Here is a 23,040-nt window from a genome sequence, read left to right on the forward strand (position 1 = left end):
AGGGTAAACAGCGTAGCCTTGGCGGACGTTCACCCGATTCTGGATGAGAACGACATAGAACCTCATCTCGGAGCTGTATAGCGGAGTGAAAGGTTCTTTATGGAGCTACCCTAACCCTGAAACATGACTGTTATATCATGGCAGTCATGATGAAACATGCCCTTTCTCCATTTACAATAATAGGCTACAGCTGGACGGCCTTTTTATCACAGAGTTATAATATAACAGAGTGCAATACACCTCCCAACCAATAGGGTCGCGTAGTTGAAAACATTGTGGAGAAAATGGCCACCGATCGGATTAAAATGCTTTTATTGAACAATATGGAAGATATGGGTACTCAGACCCACCCGATGTAAATTGTAACATCCGTGGCCATGAGGTAAGCACTTTATAATTGAAATGTGACGTTTATGTAGATGTACGGGCTGTAAATGGATAAAGAGCAAAAAGCAGGTTGAAGATCCGCCATGACGCTCTGGACAGACGAGCGTCGTGTGATCCATGGCTAGTGGCTACCCTTGCTATTCAGTTCATTCAGTAAAACATGGACTTGTTTGACAACAGTCATGTTATTGTAAAACCTCCTACAATGACCATGAATTCCACAACACATTCCAACAACACACATTTGATCTGCTAGGACTGCTGTAGCAGCTATGCTAGCACACTATGCTAACTGCTTAGCTTTTTGTCCTTATCCACGGTGTGGGTAATATGTGACGCAGTAACATTCTCAACACAAACACACATTCTGTAGTGAAAACAACAAGAAGATACAACATGAACTTTACCTGATAAACTCTAACAATCAAAGACGTCACTGAGAGTCTCCAGCTTTTAATCCGTTTGAAGCGACGAGGAAAACAAGACTAAACTATACACAGAGTGTTGCCAGATTGTGTGAGAGAAATAAGCATCGGAGCTCATGAGCGTGCCGTGCAGTGCACTCACTGCGCGTGCGCACTAACGTGAAGTTCGACGCGTCTGGTTCAGCATTGGTGAACTATGACCCGGCAGTGATAGGCACTAACCAATGGGACAGATGCTTCCTGCAGTCACTCCACTGGGCGGGGTTTCACTTTTTTCTTTCAGTGATCCAGCCTCCAAATGCAAGGAAGAAGACCCAGAACAAAAGGCCAGACACATGCGCTCATATTTCAATCAATGTAAACATCCTGATTTGTGGTGAATGGCCTGAATACTTTGACACTGTTTACTTGACCCCATCTGAATAGCTTATGTGAGCATAATAAATTTCAAAGCTGCCAACTCTCACCCTTTGTGAGTGAGAGTCACGCAATTTAACCTCTTCTCACGCCTCACGCCACACTTGCCATTTCTCACGCTTTTTCCCCCCTCTCAAAAAAAAAAAAAAAAAGAGCAACCGGGTGGAAAACGGAAGACTCGTCCTAAAACACACTGCCACCTTTTTTTCGCGGACCGTGGCCGCTGGATTAGACCGGGGGCGAGGGTGTTTTAGGATTGCTGTGTTACTGTGCTATGCATTGATTAGCATTAAGGTAACTTTAGCTCTGTCTGAAAAGTCATGACAAAGTTAAATGAAAAAAGGGAATGAAAACAAACGTACCTGCACTGAAACCATGTAGAATACATAAAGATGTGACCATGGGTTGATCATAACTTTCTATATTTTTTTTCAATAAGTGTTGCCGCTGTACCTGTCCTGTAAGCAGCAACCCCGGCTGATTAAGGATGGTCTCTCAAACCGATGATTTTAGAATATTTAATCCAAGAACCACCGAAAGAACAACAGAAAAAAGGACAAACAGCTTGGTAAGTATGATAATGAAGTATGAGTTTCAAACAGATGCTGGTTTATTCCTGAAGCACCGTGAAAACTATAGGAAAATATGTGCATGAAATGTCAAGTCTACAGTGTCACAAAATAAAATAAAGTAATTTAACAAACATTTGACCAAAAATAAGCTTGAACATGACAATAAACAAATAACATACTTCTTAAACGGTACAAAAAAGCCATCAATAAAACCAGTGGTGGAAAGTAACTAAGTACATTTACTTAAGTACTGTACTTAAGTACAATTTTGAGGTATTTGTACTTTACTTGAGTATTTCCAATTTCCAATACTTTTACTTCTACTCCACTACATCTCAGAGACAAATATTGTACTTTTACTCCACTACAATTATTTGAAAACTTTAGTTACTAGTTACTTTTCAGATATAAACTATGATATAATGAAACATACATTAACCACTTTAGCCCTATTTTATACCTAGGCTATTTGAAAATAGCAGATCTACAAGCTCACAACGCGTCGCATCGCGACGCGTTGTGAGCTTGTAGATCGGCTATTTTCAAATATTTAGTACTTTTACTTTTGGTACTTTAAGTACATTTTGATGCCAATACTTTTGTACTTTTACTCAAGTACATTTTTTATTCTGGACTTTTACTTGTAACAGAGTATTTTTATATTGCAGTATTGGTACTTTTACTTAAGTATGGAATTTGAGTACTTTTTCCACCACTGAATAAAACATTCGACATGAAATTAACCTTTGTAAACAAAGGCTATGCCTTAGGAAGACACATCTGAATTCATCATGGCATGGAATTAAAGTAGTTATATTAGAGAAGTAAAAAACGATCTTTTTAACTGAAAGTAAACACACTCTTGGCACTCTATGACATGTTCAGCTTACAAACCTCATTCCGCCTTCCAAGGGGTGTTGAATTAAAACATGATTTAAAACGTATAATTATCTCTGACAAAAGTTTTGGACTGGCAAAGTCGCTTATAATAAGCAGACATGGCAACAGAGAGAGAAAGCATGTACTTCCGGGTTGAAACGGAAGGAGACGTTAGATTGGCTGAAAGTGAACCCATCTGATTGGCTGATGAACCTGTCAATCAGAATCATGATTTTGATTGACAGATTTATCAGCCAATGACGACGTTCGTCTACACCTACCGTCAGGTCAGTCTCAAAAAGATTTGTGAATGCACAGAGGAGATCCACCACAGAGAAGCAGTGTGTAAATGCACACCAACCGATTTGTGTTGTAGTTAATTCAATGTGCATTTGTAAATTGAGTGTTTTGGAGATAAATAGAGAATTATATTTGTGAAGCAGAGCATCTGGAATGTGACTTTAAAATACAAACTGTGAATTTTAAACTGTGGATTTCAAACACAAAATATAAATGTGACTTTAATACACAAACTGTGGATTTAAAGCTGTGGATTTCAAACACAAAATACAAACTGTGAATTTTAAACTGTGGATTTCAAACACAAAACACAAACGTGACTTTAATACACAGACTGTGGATTTAAAGCTGTGGATTTGAAACACAAAATACAAACTGTGAATTTTAAACTGTGGATTTCAAACACAAAACGTGACTTTAATACACAGACTGCGGATTTAAAGCTGTGGACTTGAAACACGAACGCAAAGCATCGCATTTGTAGTGCTGAACCAAAAAAACACACGCAAACCAGAACTTGTTCATTCAAAAATCAAATGTGTGAATTCGAACCAGGACTTGTGCATTTACTCATTATGAGACTGTTCTGACTCCATAGGTCGCAGCCTGAAAAGGTTGAGAACCACTGCTCTACCTGACAGAATATTTTTGGGGGTTCCTTATTTTGCTAACCTGTCCAACTAACCAGGAAAATATTACAGATTTGGTTTAAATGCTGGGCTTTTCCACTCATATACTGTAGCCTGAAACACAGACATGTATATATTTATTCTGGTTATTTAAAAAAACGTGTTAGTTATTAGACCAATTGCTCCTATTTGCCGCCAGGTGGTGCGTTGAGCTGCTGTGTCCTCCAGCTGGGTCGGGTTCAGGCCACATTTCCTCATGGCAGTCTTTAGCTGGTCTTTGTAGCGCTTTTTCGGGCACTTTACGTGGTAAGCGGTCTTCTGGCATCCTAATAACGTGGCCTAGCCAGCAAAGTTGGTGCTGAGTGACTGTAACCTCCACACTGCTGCAATTGGTCTTGCAGAGTATTTCGGTGTGGGGGACTCGGTCCTTCCAGGATATCCCCAGGATGCATTGTAGACACCTGATGTGGAAAGCCTCAAGCATCCTGAGGTGGCGGCTGTACAGGGTCCACGCTTCACAGCTATAGAGGAGGGTTGTCATAACAACAGCCAGGTAGACTGCTACCTTAGTATGGAGCTTAAGGTCTTTGTTCTGGAAGACCCTTCTCCTAAGTCTGCCAAAGGATGATGATGCCTGTTTGATCCGGTTTTGAATCTCCCTGTCGACGCTGCAGTCGTCAGAGAGAAAGCTGCCCAGGTATTTGAAAGATTCCACTATTGCAAGTGGCTTATCGGAGATGGTGAAGGTTGGTGGTTGAGATGGGGGAGTGGATGCCCACTGGCATATTACCTCTGTCTTTGCCACGTTAACAGAGAGGCCCAGCCTGCCATAGGCACTTGCAGCGGCTGCAAGGGTAGCTTGCAGTGCTTCCGGTGTGTGGGCCACAACTGCACAGTCATCTGCGTATTGTAGTTTGATGACTTGTTCAGATGTTATTTTTGTGACTGCTTGGAGCCTTCGGATGTTAAACAGGTTTCCATCAAGTCGGAAATCCACAGTAACCCCACTGTCCTTGTTGATCCTTTCATGGAGCAATAGTGTCACACACAGAAGGAAGATATTGAAGAGGACTGGAGCAAGGACGCATCCCTGGCGTACACCGGTGCGCACCTTGAAGGGTTCCGATTCCTGGCCACCAATAGTCACACGTGACATCATCCCTTCATGGAATTGCCTAAGGATGTTGACAAACTTCTGTGGGCAGCCAATCTTCAGGAGGATATCCCAGAGAAGCTCCCTGTTGACCGTGTCGAAAGCCTTCGATAGGTCAATAAAAGCAATGAAGAGGTCCTGGTGCTGTTCCCTACACTTCTCCTGGAGCTGCCGTGCTGTGAATACCATGTCTTATTGCACTCTGAACCTCTCCAAAGGTTGGTGGAAGGTCAAGGTCTTGGATGGTGGCGTGGTCGGGTAGTTCCTCTAGAACTGAGGGGTCTGTTGGGGAGGGCTGATATAATAGGGTTTCAAAATGTTCTGCCCATCTCTTAGTGATGAGCTTCTGGTCTTTTATGAGGGTTGCACCGTCATTAGACTTCAGCGGGGAGACAGAGCAGTTTCTTGGGCCGTAGATGGTTTTCACTGCATCATAAAAGTTGTGCATATCATTTTTGTTGGCATAAGATTGAATCTCAGCTGCCTTCGATATCCACCACTCGTTCTGCATGGCACGCAAGTTAGACTGCACCTCCCTCCTGGATGTTTGCCATTGCTGCCGGAGCACAGCTGATGTGGGGTTGTTGAGTACAGCACTGTGTGCCGTGTGCATGCGCTTGAGCATGGTGGTTATTGTGCCCGTGTTGTCATCAAACCAGTCCTGGTGCTTTCTCCTCTTATAGCCGATGGATTGGGATGCTGACTCATAGAGCCTAGAACTGATAGAGGACCATTTCTCATCAATGGAGTCATCTCTCATCAGTAGAGGCTCAATGTCTTCCAGGTTTTCAGCCAGAGAGAGGCGTAGATTGTCCCGAGGCTCTGCTAGCCGGGTACAGTCAAGCCTCTTCTTCCCTGATCTCTGGAGACGGATAGCAGGGCGTACTTCCACTTGGAGCCTGGTTATGATAAGCCGGTGGTCTGTCCAGCACTCAGCTCCTCTCATTGCACGAGTTAGTGAGACGTCTTTTATATCAGAACGTCTCACAATGGTGTAATCTATCAAGTGCCAATGTTTGGAACGTGGGTGCATCCAGGATGTTTTGTGCTTATTTTTTAGTTGAAAGATGGTGTTTGTGATGGTCAAATCATGCTCAGCACAAAGGCTTAGCAGCCGTAGGCCATTAGCGTTGACTTGCCCGATGCCATGCCCGCCAATGACACCACTCCACACCTTGTTGTCCTTCCCCACTCTGGCATTGAAATCGCCCAGCAAGAAGATCTTAGAGATAGATAGCCCTGTGCCGCTGGTGTGCAGGGTTCTGCCTAGGAGCTTCCAGTGCATTCATACCTGCTCCCGTTACCAGAAACCCCAACGCCGCCAGACTTTGGTCCATATCCGGTAGCTGGTCTCACGAGGTAGAGATGGATACCTGCGCATTGAGGTTATTTAAAGTGCCATTGGGGGTGCGCATGTCCCAGAAGCACTTCTTCACTGCGAGAGGGTGGGATCCGGTGGCAAGGGGAACCCAGGACGACCGGCACTCTTCCACAGTTGCAGGAGGCTGCCGGAGCTCCAGTTTTTCGGAGGACCGCCTATCGTGTGCCGCCAACCACGTTGCTTTTCTCTCAGGGTGTGCTCCCCTAGCCTTTGTCTTCCTAGACTTACCCACAAGGCAGCGGGGCAGTGGTTGGTCAGTGCAAGGGCGTGTCCACTACGTGGGCCTGCGCAGCTGACCTCTGGGGACCACTGCAGCTCCGAGATCCCCTGCCGATTCGCCTGGAGTCACATGTGTGTGTGGCCACGTGGAGGCCCGACAGGAGTCTTGGTGATGGAGAGGCTGTGTACTGGCAGGAGAAGACTTACACACAGAGCAGCTTCCCGTTCACCACAAAGGGCTAGCCAGCGGCAGCAAGCTGTAAGCGAGGGGGTTGCAAGCAGGTGGCAAATAAACTAGCCTCTAGCTACTGCACTACTGCACTAGACGCATCACAACACCCTGTGTGCGAACACACACACACACACACACACACAGGGTGAGAGGAGTGTAAACAGCAGTATAGCCATGGCACAGTCAGTGTTTCTGCTGACATATTCTGCTCATCTCAGAGTTCATCCTGGCTAAGGGCCGTTCACACTGAGCACTAGAACTATAACAATAACTATATAACTATATCGTTCACCATTGTATTTTTTGTTATAGTTGGTGTGAACTCCACTTGACTTAGAACGATACATATAGTTATAGTAAATAGTGCTCAGTGTGAACGGCTCTTAAGAGAGACTACTATGACATACTGGCTGCACAAGGATGCTTCTGAGCGACAGATCAAGAAGGCCTTCCACAAACTGGCCCTGACGCAGAGTCTAAGCTCAGAGAAATAGCAGAGGGTGAGTGAGCACTGGTGCTGCTTTAAATAGTTATTTAAGTCTTGTCAAGTTATGATCAGGACACTTCCTGTGCCATATCATTGACACACCTGAGTGGTGACCTTGGAACAGATGATTTTTTGGTCTCATGTTTAAAAGCTTCAATCATCGTCTATCCACTTCACACTTTGTTGTTAACACTGACTAGGCTGAACCTTTAGTTATTTATTTAACTGTTATTAATGCAATAACATAATAATAAATGCCTGTCTCTTTCAGCTTAAACATAATAATACATGCCTGTCTCTGTCAGCTTATGAAACCTTATCAGATGACAAGAGGAGGGGGGAGTATGACCGGTTTGCAGTGGTGGAAAAAGTACATTTATTATCAGATCTACAAGCTCACAATGTGTCACGATGCGACACATTGTGAGCTTGTAGATCTGCTATTTTCAAACGGCCAAAATGTATATAGGGCTGAAGTGGGTAATGTATGTTTTGTAATAATAATCAAAATCTATGAAGTAACTAGTAGCTAAAGTTGTCAAATAATTGTAGTGGAGTAAAAGTACTATATTTGCCTCTGAGATGTAGTGGAGTAGAAGTAAACATACTGAAAATTGGAAATAATCCAGTAAAGTAAGAATACCTCATAATTGTACTAAAGTACAGTACTTGAGTTAATGTATGGGAGAGCCGCCACGATTGTAACGCTTCATGGTTGTAACATGCAGGTTTTCTCTTGATTGGTCAATGCCATCATAACGTCATCACATCAGTATGTGACCAGTGCTGTAATGAACGTGCCCAGGAAGTAAATTGTATTTTCCTCCAGGCTAGAAAAGTTATCGCAGAAAAACTGATTTATCTCAAAGTTAGTAAAAAAAATCACCTTGAGTATCTTTGGTCTACAAATCTTTCCTTTAATGTTGCTGAGCTAAAATCCACATGGTTGTCTGCATGTATCGGTTCTTAAACAGTTTACATCGTTTTATTACTCTATGCACGTTCGTTCTGTTCTGTAAAAAAAAGCCAAAGCAGTGGAGCGCAGAGCAGCCCGATTGTAACACGCATGTTCTGGAACCTGAGCACGTACGTATATGTGTGTACGCATTCCCAGACAGCATAAACACTCTTCTTCTTAGTTTGAACGTGAATTGTCACGTCCGTTTATTTAAGATTCTGGAGTGTGAAACTGTAAATACAGAAAATGACCACGTCATATTTTAACTGACAAATATTACAATGAATTATGACATCAAATGCAAAATACAAGGCCCGAATAAGCTTCTCTGGGACTATTGTAATCATCATGAATTTACTACAAATGTTTTTAACCTAGCAAATGTAACATGAAATAATATCACATGAAAAGTCCCTTTTTAGAAGAATAACTTTAAACAACACAAATGAACTAACAATCTAAGGTTACTCACAAACAAAGCTTCCTTGAGGTCTGAATGCAGTTTCTCAGTTTGCTAGGTCTAAGGGTGTGGTTAATCCCCCTTGATTACTTCCACAAGGTGTAGCTGATGCACACTTGATTAAAGGACTAATGATCAGAGGACCTGAGGTCATGATGACCTCCAATAATCAAATAAGGTGATATTTCCTTGTCAGCCTGTAGAAGGCGCTAAAACATGGAAAATAAAATCATGTAACATAACAACGCATCTGTTTAGGTGTAATCAATGGATTTTCCCATGGAATTCACTCAAACTGCCATCCGGTAAGATTTAATAAATTCCTTATGTTTGATTACATTATCTTATCACATCCTTGGTATGAAAACAATGTAAAACAGTTGCTTGAAATAAATATAATTGATTTAAGCTGAACACGATTTGTTGAATGCAGTTTTTTAGCAGTGTTACATTAGTAACTCATGCTGTTCCAATTAGTCTCATATGCGCGTAAAATGTAACAACGGAACAGCGTCCACTTTAAGTTTAATAATTCACAACCTTTAAGTGGTTTATGATAGCAGACATGTGTAGGTCCTTTGCTTGAAAATATTATTATGCAGGTACAAATATTGCTGATTAAAAGAGTGAACCGTGAAAAACGTTACAATCGTGCAGGCTCTCCCCTACTTAGTTACTTTACACCACTGACTTCTATACTGTACATGAGATGACGTTGCTCAGAGAAAGGCAGCTTCTTTTCCCCGATCCTCTTCTTGACAAAAGTTTTGAAACGGCCCTGCATGTAGTCTGAGTGCAGGATCCCAAGAGGAATGGACTGTAGAATCCAACCCTGTTCTCACACACACACACACACACACACACACACGTGTTAAAAATGTTACTTGAGTAAAAGTACAAAAGTATTGGCATACAAATAATACTTAAAGTACCAAAAGTAAAAGTACAAAAATGTTTGAAAATAGCCTAGGTATAAAATAGGGCTAAAGTGGTTAATGTGTGTTTTATAATAATAATTTATATCTGCAAAGTAACTAGTAACTAAAGTTTTCAAATAATTGCAGTGGAGTAAAAGTACAATATTCGCCTCTGAGATGTAGTGGAGTAGAAGTAAAAGCACTGAAAATTGGAAATACTTAGTACAAGTTTTTTTTAAAGTACCTCAACAAAAGTACCTCAACATTGTACACTTACTTGAGTAAATGTACTTAGTTACTTTTTACACCACTGCTGGTTTCTCTTACTATGACTGTGTGCCAGACGCTGCCATGTGTTTTGTCTCCATCTCTGAGGTGCTGCAGGGAGGTCTGGACAAAGTCCTCTGCGGTGAGGGTCCCCATGCTGGCCGCCATGTTGCCTGTCATCGGAGTCGAGACCCCGAATGGAGCCACTGTCTGAGAGAGGAAGTGTTCATTGCAAACCTGACTCTGGTTAGGCAGTGATGGAGAGGAAAAAAAAGTACTAACATTTTTTACTTAACCCTTTAAGAACGGGAACGCATCTGTGTGTCATTTTAAGATTTATTTGGCTATTAAAAAATAGCAGATCTACAAGCTCATAGCGCGGCACCGAGTGCCGCACTATGAGCTTGTAGAACTGCTATTTTTGACAAATCTAGAAGATTTGTGCAAAGCTATGTATATATATTCTACAAATGTCTTCTAAAACAGTTTTTTTTAAACTTCTGTTGCTATATCAGTGGTTCTCAGACTTTTTCATGTCAACATTATGTCATATCCCCCCCATCTCAAAATATGTCGTTCCAGGACCCCCCAGAATCAAAGATTTGAGTAAAAAATGTTCGCTTTAAATATATATATATTTAAAGATTTGAAGTGTTAAATAGCTCTATATTCTGATAGTACTCTATTAGAGTGTTTGTTCAGTAAAAGGAGTCTCCCATGTCTCTCCAGCTCTTTATTGAACAGAACATGCATTTTCAGCGCTCTCTCCTGATTGGCTTAAAGTTTGTCACACCTACCTGAAAATGTCCTATATTCTGTTTACTAAAGAGCTGGAGAGACCCCTGTGACCGAACAAACGCTCTGTAGCAATGATTACTATCAGAATATAGTACTTTAACCTTTTTAACAAAAATTAAATAATATATCACTTACCCTACCTTTAAGTAAAAGCATCAATACTGCAATGTACTGTATACTCTGTATACAAGTAAATGTCCGGAATAAAAAAACATTTTCATCATAAAAAAAAAGAAAGCAGATCAACAAACTCATAGCGCGACACTCTGTGCATATATGAGCTTGTATATCTGCTATTTTTTTATTGCCAAAGTATAAGATGGTTAAAGTGGTTAATATCTAAAATGACATATGCGTTCCCGGTCTTAATGGGTTAACAAAGCGCAAATAATCATCTTGATATCTGAATAATATGCACCTGTATTAGGATTCCTTTATGCCTGTATTCTGCTTGAAGACCTTGGGAGAATCTCTCCACAAACACCTACATACAGGCGTACAGCGAACGCACACACACACACACACACACACACACACACACACACACAGAGGGCATTTTAGAACCGAAGGGGATCCATGCGCGAGTGCATGCGTCCCCAGCGTGTGCGCTGGGGACGCGGGTTTGTTACTTTTTCATTTTTTTGTTACTTTCATTCGGTTCAAAAAATGTTTCAATTCGGTACAAAAAATGTACTCCGTGAAGTGTAGATGTTGGAGGTTTTCTCTTTTTTCTTCATCCCAAAAGTGGGGAGGATATACCCCCACACACACACACACACACACACACACACAATCAAGTGAACTAGCCTATAGGCTTAAAGGGAGTGTACAGTAAGTGATATTTTTTGGTTGAAACATTTTTGTTTGTTTTGTTAAAAGTTTAAAGCACTATATTCATATAGTAATCATTGTTAGATAGTGTTTGTTCAGTAACAGGGGTCTCCCCCTGTCTCTCCAGGTCATTAATAAACAGAAAATACATATAATACATATAAATATGGGTCGCCAATTTGAGACAATCAGCAGAGAGTACCCATTTATCAGCATACATTTTTATAGTGTTCCAGTTCCAATTGTGTCTGCTCATTTCTTTGTCATCACTTCCATTGATTTACAATTGTTTAATCTGTATCCTGTGTGAGTTCTCTATCCCGATTGGATAACATTGGTGCCCCGAACTGAAAATGCATTTTCTGTTTACTAAATAGCTTAATGGGTTAACAAAGCGCAAATAATCATCTTGATATCAGAATAATATGCACCTGTATTAGGATTCCTTTATGCCTGTATTCTGCTTGAAGACCTTGGGAGAATCTCTCCACAAACACCTACATACAGGCGTACAGCGAACACGCACGCACACGCACACACACACACAGAGGGCATTTTAGAACCGAAGGGGATCCATGCGCGAGTGCATGCGTCCCCAGCGTGTGCGCTGGGGACGCGGGTTTGTTACTTTTTAATTTTTTTGTTACTTTCATTCGGTTCAAAAAATGTTTCAATTCGGTACAAAAAATGTACTCCGTGAAGTGTAGATGTTGGAGGTTTTCTCTTTTTTCTTCATCCCAAAAGTGGGGAGGACACACACACACACACACACACACACACACACACACACACACACACACACACACACACACACACACACACACACACACACACACACACAGAAGAAGTACTCAGATATTTTACTTAGGTAAAAGTATCAATACCACAATTATACTCTGTTATAAGTGTAGCAGGGCTATGTGAAGTAATGACTACGCCACCCACACATATAGGAGTGAGGGATCTTTTAAACACATTAACCATATACTGTATATATATAGATATATAGGACTGAACAAGGTAAGGTTCCCCAGGAAGGTACGGGTTCAGAATTAACAGAACCAGAGGCTGATGTAGCAAATGTGTCAGTTTATTCAACAGTTGGTATAAAAATAGTCAGGTTAAAATACAGAAGGGAAGAAAGCGGTTAGTATTAGAGTTCTGCAAAAGGGACTAAACTCAAGAGGCAAAGGGGCAATAAGGGTAAGGGCTTCGGGGCCTCTAAACTAAATATACAGAAATTAAACAAATCAAATCCAAATAACGCAAAACCAAAAGAAAATAAAGTAAATAAGTAACCGAAAGCAAATCAGCAAATAAGCAAATCAAAACAAACTCAAATAAGCAAAACCAAAATCATGCAATGCTACTTAATGGCCCAGTATAGCTCTGTCCTCAGTCAACCCTATTGCACTCAGTCTAAATAGTATATATGTATATATGGCACGGTGGGAAAAACAGTGATGTTAGTTCAGCTCCTACAAAAATCAAATAATAAAGCATTAGACCAACCCTCCAACAATTCATCCCAATTCATCAATTCAAAACATTAGGCTCCTATAGCAAGATGACAAAATACAGCAAAATAACAAACATACCCAAATAGTCAATATATGCTCATGGCTCCAATTGATAAAGGCCTGCACAGCCACAGGGTACTGCTGCTCAAAGGACCTGGAGGCTTCTGGAAGTACAGATATATATTAGTATAATTAACAACAGGCCTAATATTGTCAGCCTATCTAAACTCTTATATATATACTATTGCTACAATGAGTTATAAAAACCATGTCATTTGTTTCAGATTGTCTTACCGAGAATTAGTCTGTACCCCTCATGCCTCCAGGTCTCTCTCACAAACATTCAAGCCAGGCTTCTGGCTAGACAGGAGGCCACAAACCTGGCCACCCCTACTTATGCACTTTCCTTAAAGGGCCAGTGCTACATAAGTAAAAGGCTTGTGTTCAAAATGTTACTTGAGTAAAAGTACAAAAGTATTGGCATCAAAATATACTTAAAACCAAAAGTAAAAGTACAAACATGTTTGAAAATAGCTGATCTACAAGCTCACAACGCGTCGCAATAGGACACACACACACACGCACGCACGCACGCACGCACACGCACACGCACACACACACACGCCTTCTTAAAATGTGGTACAGCTAAATTAGTTTTCTCTATTCCGTTTAAAGATTAATCTAATGAAAACAACCACAACAACGAAAAGTGAAAACCTCTTTGCCATGCCTGGAAGGATTATTTTACACATCTATGGAGAGAAAATAGTAAAAAGCTGTTTAGATGATGGGCAAAAATCACAGAATACTTTTTTTATTTTTTAAAACCCATTTAGACCGGGAAGTTCGGGAACGCAATCTGTGTAATTTTTTCGATTTCTATTCAAAAATGTTAACTCAAATCTCTGCCTCTGGGGGTCCCTGGAACAAAATATCTTTAGATGGGAGGGGGTCTGTGGACAAATACATATTATTTTGGGGGTCCTTGACATAAGTAAAAAATAAAAATAAAAAATACATTTGTAGAATCCCCAGAAGCAAAGATTTTAGTTAAAAATGTTCGGTTTTAAAAAAGGGTTAAAGTACAGTACACACTCTCACCTTTGCCATCGCTTTCACATTGCAGTTTATGACTTGTGTAATTGTCTGCAAGGAAAAATACACATACTGTATAGGCCAGTGGTTCTCAAGCTGTGGGTCGGGACCCCCATGGGGTCCCCACATTACACAAAAGTAATCAACAAACTATACTTTAAAAACTTGTCAAACATAGGCCAAATAGTTTTTTTTTGTTTTTTTTAAATAGCTGATCTACAAGCTCTCGTAAGGCGTTGTGAACTTGTAGATCGGCTGTTTTCACAATATTTATCTGTGGAACCGAGTCAAACTAAATGTAATGCCTCAACTCCTACAGTCTGATGAAGAGCCGATGGGCTCGAAATGTCACGCTCAATGGTGTAAAGCGGGGGTCTTCAACAGGGGGGCAGTAAAGAATTTTTCAGGTTCTTACAGATTAGGGATTATGTGGTGAAAATGTTACCCCGTCACTGACACAGTCCACTATCAGGGACATGAAGCTATATCTCCCTTTTCCCCAAATCTTATTTTGGAGCTTTATATGAGTATAAGAGAGGGTAAGGTGGATACCTCAGGTATACCAATATGGTGGGAAAGGGAATTGGGAATACAGATAACACTAAATGTAATTGTGCATTTATGTCAATGCTATGTTATTATTGCGTTTTAATGCATTTTAAAGAGCAGATTGATTTGGAAAGTCTCGCCAAACATTGTCCCTGTGGAAAAATGTTATTCACAAACAAAATTCAAGCGTATAGGACTTACTAAACACGCACTTGTGTTTGGCCAACACTGACTTCAAGTAAGTTCTCTAACATTTTAATATCTTCAACAAAATGTGAACACTATGTTTACCAGCCATTTAGTTTGCCTTCTAAAGGCCAAATAATTTACATTGGGATGAAGGGGTGCAAGGAAAAGCAACCAATAGGTTAGTAGCTTAGCCTTTTCAAAAAGCATAGAAGCTACACAGCTAGACTTCTGAAATGTTACCTGCTCCAAATCTGCAGTCTCAAGGAATTTACAAGGGACGCGGCTGGGCATCATACCTACGTTATTGACTAGAAAAGGAAAGGAAACATTCAGTGTCTTTTTGGCAGTGGTGGAAAAAATACTTAAATGTTTTACTTAAGTAAAAGTATCAATACTGAAATGTAGAAGTACTCTGTTGCAAGTAAAAGACCGGAATTAAAAATTTACTTGGGTAAAAGTACAAAAGTATTGGTATCAAAATGTACTTAAAGTACCAAAAGTAAAAGTAAAAGAATCTTTGAAAATAGCAGATCTACAAGGTTGCGACGCATTGTGAGCTTGTAGATCGGCTATTTTCAAATAGCCTACGTTTGAAATAGGGCTAAAGTGGTTAATGTATGTTTTAGAATGTATAAGTTATATCTGCAAAGTAACTAGTAACTAAAGTTTTCAAATAATTGTATTTGAGTAAAAGTACAATATTTGCCTCTGAGATGTAGTGGAGCAGAAGTAGAAGTATAGACAATTAGAAATACTCCAGTAAAAGTACCTCAAAATTGTACAGTAGCCTACTTGAGTAAATATACTCAGTTACTTTACACCACTGCTTTTTGCCCAGTAGATACACACTATGGACAAAACTATCTGGAATGTATTTTTTTCCCTCTTGTCAGAACACATTATCAATGATTCAATGGGAACATCTAGGAACAGAAAAGCTCTAGGTCACCCAAGACTCCAATGTTCAAGTCCTTGAGTTTGTCCTCAAGTTCACCAGTGATGTTTTCCTGTGTGAAATCTGCTACCATCACTTCCACCTTCTGCCCAGTAGGCCTAGTTTCACCTGTGAACAGTGGTGGAAAAAGTACTAAAATGTTTTTACTCAAGTAAAAGTATAAATACTGCAATGTAGACATACTCTGTTACAAGTAAAAGTCTGGAATAGAAGATGTTACTTTAAGTACAAAAGTAGAGACAAAGGTAACAGGGGACAAAAGTAACACACTCAATAATTCTTATTAGAAATAAGCTAGAGGGGTGAGACTTCTTGTCCTCTTTCTGCCTATGGAAGGATAGAATGTCATCATTTTATCTCGGCAGAAATTTTCAACAAAAAACTGATTTTGAGGTGTAAGGGCGCGCTCCTACCGCACTTTTATTTTACCTCTGTGGCAGAATCTGCCAATGCATTGTCAATGTAAATGCGTGGATTCACGCAAGAGCAGATTTTTCCGCTTGTCGCGCAGACCTTGCGTTTATCTGCTCTCCGCGACTAAGCATAAAACCGCTGGAGGCAGGCGCTGATTTTCTCCCTCTGTCCAATCGGGTGAGTCAAAGGCGGACCGTCCCAAGACTCAGGAAGCACAAGGCAGCAAGCGGTGCGGGCTACGGGGACGGTCCTGAAAGTGAGTGACAAGTGCGTCACAGCGTTTTTTTTTATCCGCTGGCTGCAAAAAACTGTGGCCGCGCACAACCTGCGTTTAACAGCGGCCAGCCAACTCTTGGTGGGAGCGCGCCCTAAGGGCCTTCGACTCACCCGATTGGGCAGAGGGGGGAAATCAGCTCCTGCCTCCAGCAGTTATATGCTTCAAATGGACAAGTCGTGTAGAGCAGATAAACGCAAGGTCTGCACGACATGCGGAAAGATCCACTCTTGCGTGAATCCACGCATTTACATTGTCCAATCGGGTGAGTTGAAGGCGGACCGTCCCAAGACTCAGGAAGCAACATGGTGCTCAAGGCAGCAGGCGGTGCGGGCTACGGGGACGGTCTTGAATGTGAGTGACAGGTGCGTCACACCGTTTTTTTGAATCCGCTGGCTGCAAAAAACTGTGCCGCGCACAACCTGCGTTTAACATCGGCCAGCCAACTTTTGGTGAGAGCGCGCCCTTAACGTAAATGTTTTAGTGTACGGTATTTTCTTTCTGCTGTCTGAAGATAAGATGTCAGCTAATTTAAACTTAGATGAATTGTATCTCTATGTTATTGGTCACAAATGAACGTCAGCAGCCTATGCTAGTATAGGTGTTTCTAGCTAGAAAATGGGATTTTATCATGGTTGCCCCATCGGGGGCAATTGTAGCACAGTGACCGGGGTCAATTGTAACAATGTTTTTTCAATGCAAGCAGATTTTTTGTCTGGGATTACATACTTTTATGTTAGTAAATGAACATATTTCACTAAATGGCACTACATTTCAAAGTAAAAATACATTTAAATAAAAAATAGACATACATTTGAAAAAACAAAATTAAAAAATAATAATTGTAATTATGTATATAAAACATTTAAAAAAAAAATATTATAAAAAATACATTTTACATAGTGATGTGCTTTCATTTGAGATAAAGTGTGTTAATATGACTTATTTTTACAGTGTTACAATTGCCCCCAACCACTGTTACAATTGCCCCCGGGCAATTGTAACACTGTGACTCATTGCATTCAAATTATTATTTTAGTTATGTCCTTATTAGTGAAAGCTTAAAAATTATATTATTAATTAGGGCACATATATATGTTTCTTATAGCAAAAGATGACTAGGATATTTCAAGTAGTCTGTGAATTATGAAGGCAAATACAAAAAGTGTTACTTTTGTCTCCGATCTCCCCTACTCATTATGCAGAACGTCCCATTTCACAAGTTTTCAAATGTATAAAATGAATTAAATCTTTTGAAAATAGCAGATCTACAAGCTCACAATGCGTCGCGATGCAACACATTGTGAGCTTGTAGATCTGCTATTTTCAAATGGCAGAAATGTATATAGGGCTGAAGTGGGTAATGTATGTTTTGTAATAATAATCCAAATCTACAAAGTAACTAAGGTTTTTAAATAATAGTGGAGTAAAAGTACAATATTTGGATCTGAGATGTAGTGGAGTAGAAGTAAAAGTATTGAAATACTCAAGTAAAGTACAAATACCTCAAAATTATACTTAAGTACATAACTTAAGTAAATCTACTTTAAGTAAATCTACTGTATATAATTTATCCTGCCCTGAGAGCAGCATTGAAAAAGTACCCTGAGAGCAGCAAGTTAACATTGTTTGAAAGGCTATAAGCTGCCCTGAGACCAGCATTGAGAAACTGCCCTGAGAGAAGCAAATTAACATTGTTGCATACATATACCTTTAGAAGGCTATAAGCCGCACTGAGACCGGCATTGAGAAACTGCCCTCAGAGCAGCAAATTAATGTTGTTGTATGTATATCATTTAAGCTGCCCTGAGGGCAACATTGAGAAAGTGCCCTGAGAGCAGCAAATTAACATTGTTGCATTATAGCCTTCTACAGTTGCATCAATATACCTGTAGAAGGCTATACGCTATACCTGTAGAAGGCTATACGAAGGCTATACGCTGCCCTGAGAGCAGCATTGAGAAACTGCCCACAGAGCAGCAAATTAACATTGTTGCATCTATATACTGTACCTGTAGAAGGCTATACGCTGCCCTGAGACCAGCATTGAGAAAGTGCCCTGAGAGCAGCAAATTAACATTGGTGCATCTATATACCTGTAGAACACTTGCTGCTCTGAGGGTAGTTTCTCAATGCTGCTCTCAGGGCAGCTTAAATGATATACATACAACAACAACATTAAATTGCTGCTCTGAGGGCAGTTTCTCAATGCTGCTCTCAGGGCAGCTTATAGCCCTCTACAGGTGTATATATATATATATATATATATATATATATATATATATATATATATATATATATATATATATATATATATATATATATATATAATTGCAACAATGTTAATTTGCTGCTCTCAGGGCAGCTTAGATGATATACATACAACAACATTAATGTACTGCTCTGTGGGCTGTTTCTCAATGCTGGTCTCAGGGAAGCTTATAGTCCTCTTACCTATCTCCTTGGCCACCATTTCCAATTTCTTCTTGGTTCTGCTCAGAATAACCACATTCATTCCCTGGCGAGCCAGCTGAGGGGGAGCACAGGTGACAAGGTGGCCAGTTTGGTAACCAATATTGCATTGGGACAGGGACATTTATTTCTTTATTTAAAATAAATAATTACATGTAGACCGGGTCAAATCCAGATATTTATCTGAAAATTGATATTCGTAAGTAGGGTTTATTGCATTAAGACCATTTTGAACAAATGCCACACCTGGCACCTTAGTAACCGAAAACACTTTTAATTGCCCACACGAAAAGTTAGTGTTTTGCCTTTATACCATTTCCAAGGTAAGCTTTTGGAAAACTTAAAAGCACAATGCACAGCAAATCAATGCAATCAAAATATGCAACTCTTCAATGAAAATTTGTTTGATTTAGGTGGCTGAAGTAAACCTTAATCGGTTTACTTCAGCCACCAAAAAAAACAACACAAAGTAAAATAAATACATCACTTAAATAAATACCTCAAGGGCATATGCTTTCCCTATCCCCTCGGAGCTGCCAGTCACCACTGAAACATAGAGAAATTAGTCAAATAACTCAGTGAACATTTGCATTTCAGTTTTTCAGTTGTGCGCGTGTCCGAGTGCGTTTGTGCTATCTTAATCCTGTCCTCACACAGTGTACCCCACACCAATACATCATGTTCCTCCGCTCTGATACCTGTCACAGAAATTGATTTTATGACTGAAGCAATAAAGGAGCCATCTTTAATAATAACCACTAATTACTTTAAAGTGACTCTCTCTTTATACTTGCATTCAATTAAAATGTATCACTTAGATACATGGAGTGTATGTGTACACTGTATGTGGTACTGGAGCTTATCCAAACATAATATACATAAAGCGATAGTAAAAGAGTAACATTCTCACAGAGTTTATTTTTGGGTGTGTGTGCCACAATCAAATGGCATGGCAAGAGAGACATAATGACATTCACATGGTCACACCTTCCAACAAAAAAACAATAAAATACTGGCATGGTGGTGATTTGCATATCAAAAGGCCAAGGAACTAGTTGCCACTGAAACGGGTTGCCACGCAAAACAGCTGAAATCCCCCAAAACAGGAAAACAAAGGAGAAATGGCCTTCAAGGAGGAATGGTCAAACAAAAGGAGTCTCCTTGAGGATGCAGGAGAGTTCTAATTGCTGTTTCTTTCCACTGTGCTGGAATGGAATGAAAGCAAAGCTTGGGAAAGATCGACCCGGCATTGTTCTTTCCTTTTTGAGGCAACAGAACAGCACAGCTTTAGCACTGTGAGAGGTTGTATGAGCTCCTCAGACCCCAGGAGATGATGAGACCACCCTGGAATGTCCTCAAGAGCCTTTCTAGGGAATGAGTGGGAAAGGAGGTGTGCTCTCAGATGTGTGTGTTTGGGTAGAAATGCATTCATATTGTGTCCTCTGCTACGGTGCTCAAGCACACTGAATGGTCTACTGGTTTGAATCTCTCCACAAGCTGCAGGGAACCTCTGAGCACAGCATTGACTATTCACACAGTGGCAATTTTGCTCTTATCTTGAGCAAGGCAATACATAGAAATGCCCTGTGTGTGTGTGTGTGTGTGTGTGTGTGTGTGTGTGTGTGTGTGTGTGTGTGTGTGTGTGTGTGTGTGTGTGTGTGTGTGTGCGCGTGCGTGCGTGCGTGCGAGCGAGCGAGCGTGCATGCGTGCGCGCGCGCTCACTCGTGTCTAGGTAACGTAACTCAGTTGCACTAGGTGATAAGTATCACTTTAGCTTTTTAAACTGAGGATCATAGTGTGTTAGAAAACAAACAGAGGAGAAGGCAGGTATCTTACCAACACTTGCTGACCACATATACGTTGGTTAGAATAGTCACACCTTATTGAAACACACACGTTTGCATTACTATACGTGAGGACATTTTTGGGGCATTTTTTTCTAACGCCGAAAAAAGCCGATCTACAAGCTCACACCGCATTGCAACGCGACAAGCTTGTAGATCTGCTATTTTTGGTGCACGACACCACCGCACAACTACACCTCACCATGTCATTTTACATACATTTGATAAAACAACTCTTGTGAAGACCAGGGAAATTGTCCCTCAGTACGAAATTGCGCGCGCGCACACACACACACACACACACACACACACACACACACACACACACACACACACACACACACACACACACACACACACACACACACACACACACACACACACACACACACACACACACACACACACACACACACACACCTCTCACCTGCCCACTCTCCCATGGAGGTGAAGAAGCTCTTGGTCAGCGGGAAGAGCAATGTCAGAAGCAGCATCCGGGTGCACAGAGCCACCTTCATGCCATAGTAGACGGTGACTGCAGCGCCCAGAGACACACAAAACAACTCCATTAGACGCCGGAGATCCATCAGAAACATTGTGTCTGTCTGTACTGTCTGTCTGAGGCAACACACTCTGTCCTTTAAATCCTTTTTGCTTGCACCTCTTCCCTGACCACTGGAGAATGACCCCCCTCCACACACACACACACACACACACACACACACACACACACACACACACACACACACACACACACACACACACACACCCAGATCGGCTGTTTTCAAAATGTTTGCCTCTTTCTTATATTATTAGACAATTTAGTCAAGGTTTGACCAGTTTTTATAGTATAGTTTACTGATTACTTTTGATGCCATAATCCCCCCTAAAAAAATATGTGGGGATCCCCCTGGGGGTCCCAAACCACATGTTGAGAACCACTGCTCTGTCTACACCAGCCAGACCAGATACTACTCATATGAAGATGACTGGAGGGACACCCTCACCTGTGAGTACGCATTATGACCACTAGATGTCACCCTAGCCCATTGACCCAGTGATTATGGAGTTCAAAGGCACTATGAGATATTTGTGTGTGTGTGTGTGTGTGTGTGTGTGTGTGTGTGTGTGTGTGTGTGTGTGTGTGTGTGCGTGCGTGCGTGCGTGTGTGTGTGTGTGTGTGTGTGTGTGTGTGTGTGTGTGTGTGTGTGTGTGTGTGTGTGTGTGTGTGTGTGTCTGTGTGTCTGTGTGTGTGTGTGGGGGTGTGTGTGTGTGTGTGTGTGTGTGTGTGTGTGTGTGTGTGTGTGTGGGGGGGGGGCTGTATGTATTATTTATTAGTTAAGTTAATGTTTTTCAAGTTCATTCTCACAAAGATGATAACTATAAATTGATAAATGAGTAATGACCAATAATCTTTACTTCAATTGATGGTTTCCTTGTCCTACCTAAACTACAAATACAAATTAGTACAAATTAGTCTCACTCACTGACCATTTTGGTGTCCTGTGTTCCAGTCTAGCTGAAGAACTGTGTTGATTGTCCTGCTCCCTTCCCTTAAAATGTATATTTATGTTAAAACCAGTCTTTCATTCCTCACCATAGGATATAATACAGTCCAGAAGTAAATGCTTTAAGGCAAAAGTGTTCTACAGGGGGTCCTCAAAGTTAGCACAGGGGGTCCGCCAAATCTTTGTGTGATAGGAACTTTGTTTTAACATTAACCACTTGAACCCTAGCATCCCTATTCTGGGGGCAAGAAATGGCAAAAATAGCCGATCTACAAACTCACAATGCATCGTGCTGTGACGCGTTGTGAGCATGTAGATATGCTATTTTCAGCAAAGGTTTGGTGTAGAGGGAAACAAGAGCAGACCAGGTACAGAGACAAGTATTTAGGGTTCAGCGTTTAAATGTCTGAAAATACACATTAACATGAATCCAACATTTTAATAGAAAATATCATGTGTAAACAAACAAACAAATAAACAAACAAATGACAATATTAATTTACACAACAGGGATGATAGTGCTGTCAAACAAGTCTATGAAGATGTCTATGAAATCTATGACAAGGTTTAATCTGCAACACAACTTTATACACTATGTAGTAGACTAGTGGGGGTCCTTGCTTAATCTCTCTCTCAGCTAAGGGGTCCTTGGCCTGAAACAAATAAATTTTTTAAAGCAGTGGTGGAAAGTAACTAAGTACATTTACTCAAGTACTGTACTTAAGTACAATTTTGAGGTATTCTTTTCACTTTACTGGAGTATTTCCAATTCTCAGTACGTTTACTTCTACTCCACTACATCTCAGAGGCGAATATTGTACTTTTTACCCGTCTACAATTATTTTTTAACTGTAGTTTATAGTTACTTTGTAGGTTTTGATTATTATAAAACATACATTAACCACTTC

General features: G+C 40.7%; 1 protein-coding gene across 1 annotated transcript; it reads right to left on the bottom strand.

Moving 5' to 3' along the window:
- Positions 1 to 6,114: 6,114 nt before the first annotated feature.
- LOC308079634 (17-beta-hydroxysteroid dehydrogenase type 3-like) lies at positions 6,115 to 21,220 on the bottom strand (the record flags this gene model as incomplete). The annotated part of the gene is made up of 11 exons (XM_080421186.1): positions 6,115 to 6,298; positions 6,441 to 6,550; positions 9,744 to 9,893; positions 10,900 to 10,965; positions 13,558 to 13,584; positions 13,934 to 13,978; positions 14,906 to 14,973; positions 15,615 to 15,728; positions 18,763 to 18,838; positions 19,280 to 19,326; positions 21,052 to 21,220. 11 exons carry the CDS (start codon positions 21,218 to 21,220, stop codon positions 6,115 to 6,117), a joined length of 1,056 nt encoding a protein of 351 aa, XP_080277312.1.
- Positions 21,221 to 23,040: the final 1,820 nt, after the last annotated feature.

This window comes from Gymnoscopelus braueri (genome assembly GCF_963280865.1).
Source record: "Gymnoscopelus braueri genome assembly, chromosome: 23".
Lineage (NCBI taxonomy): Eukaryota > Metazoa > Chordata > Actinopteri > Myctophiformes > Myctophidae > Gymnoscopelus > Gymnoscopelus braueri.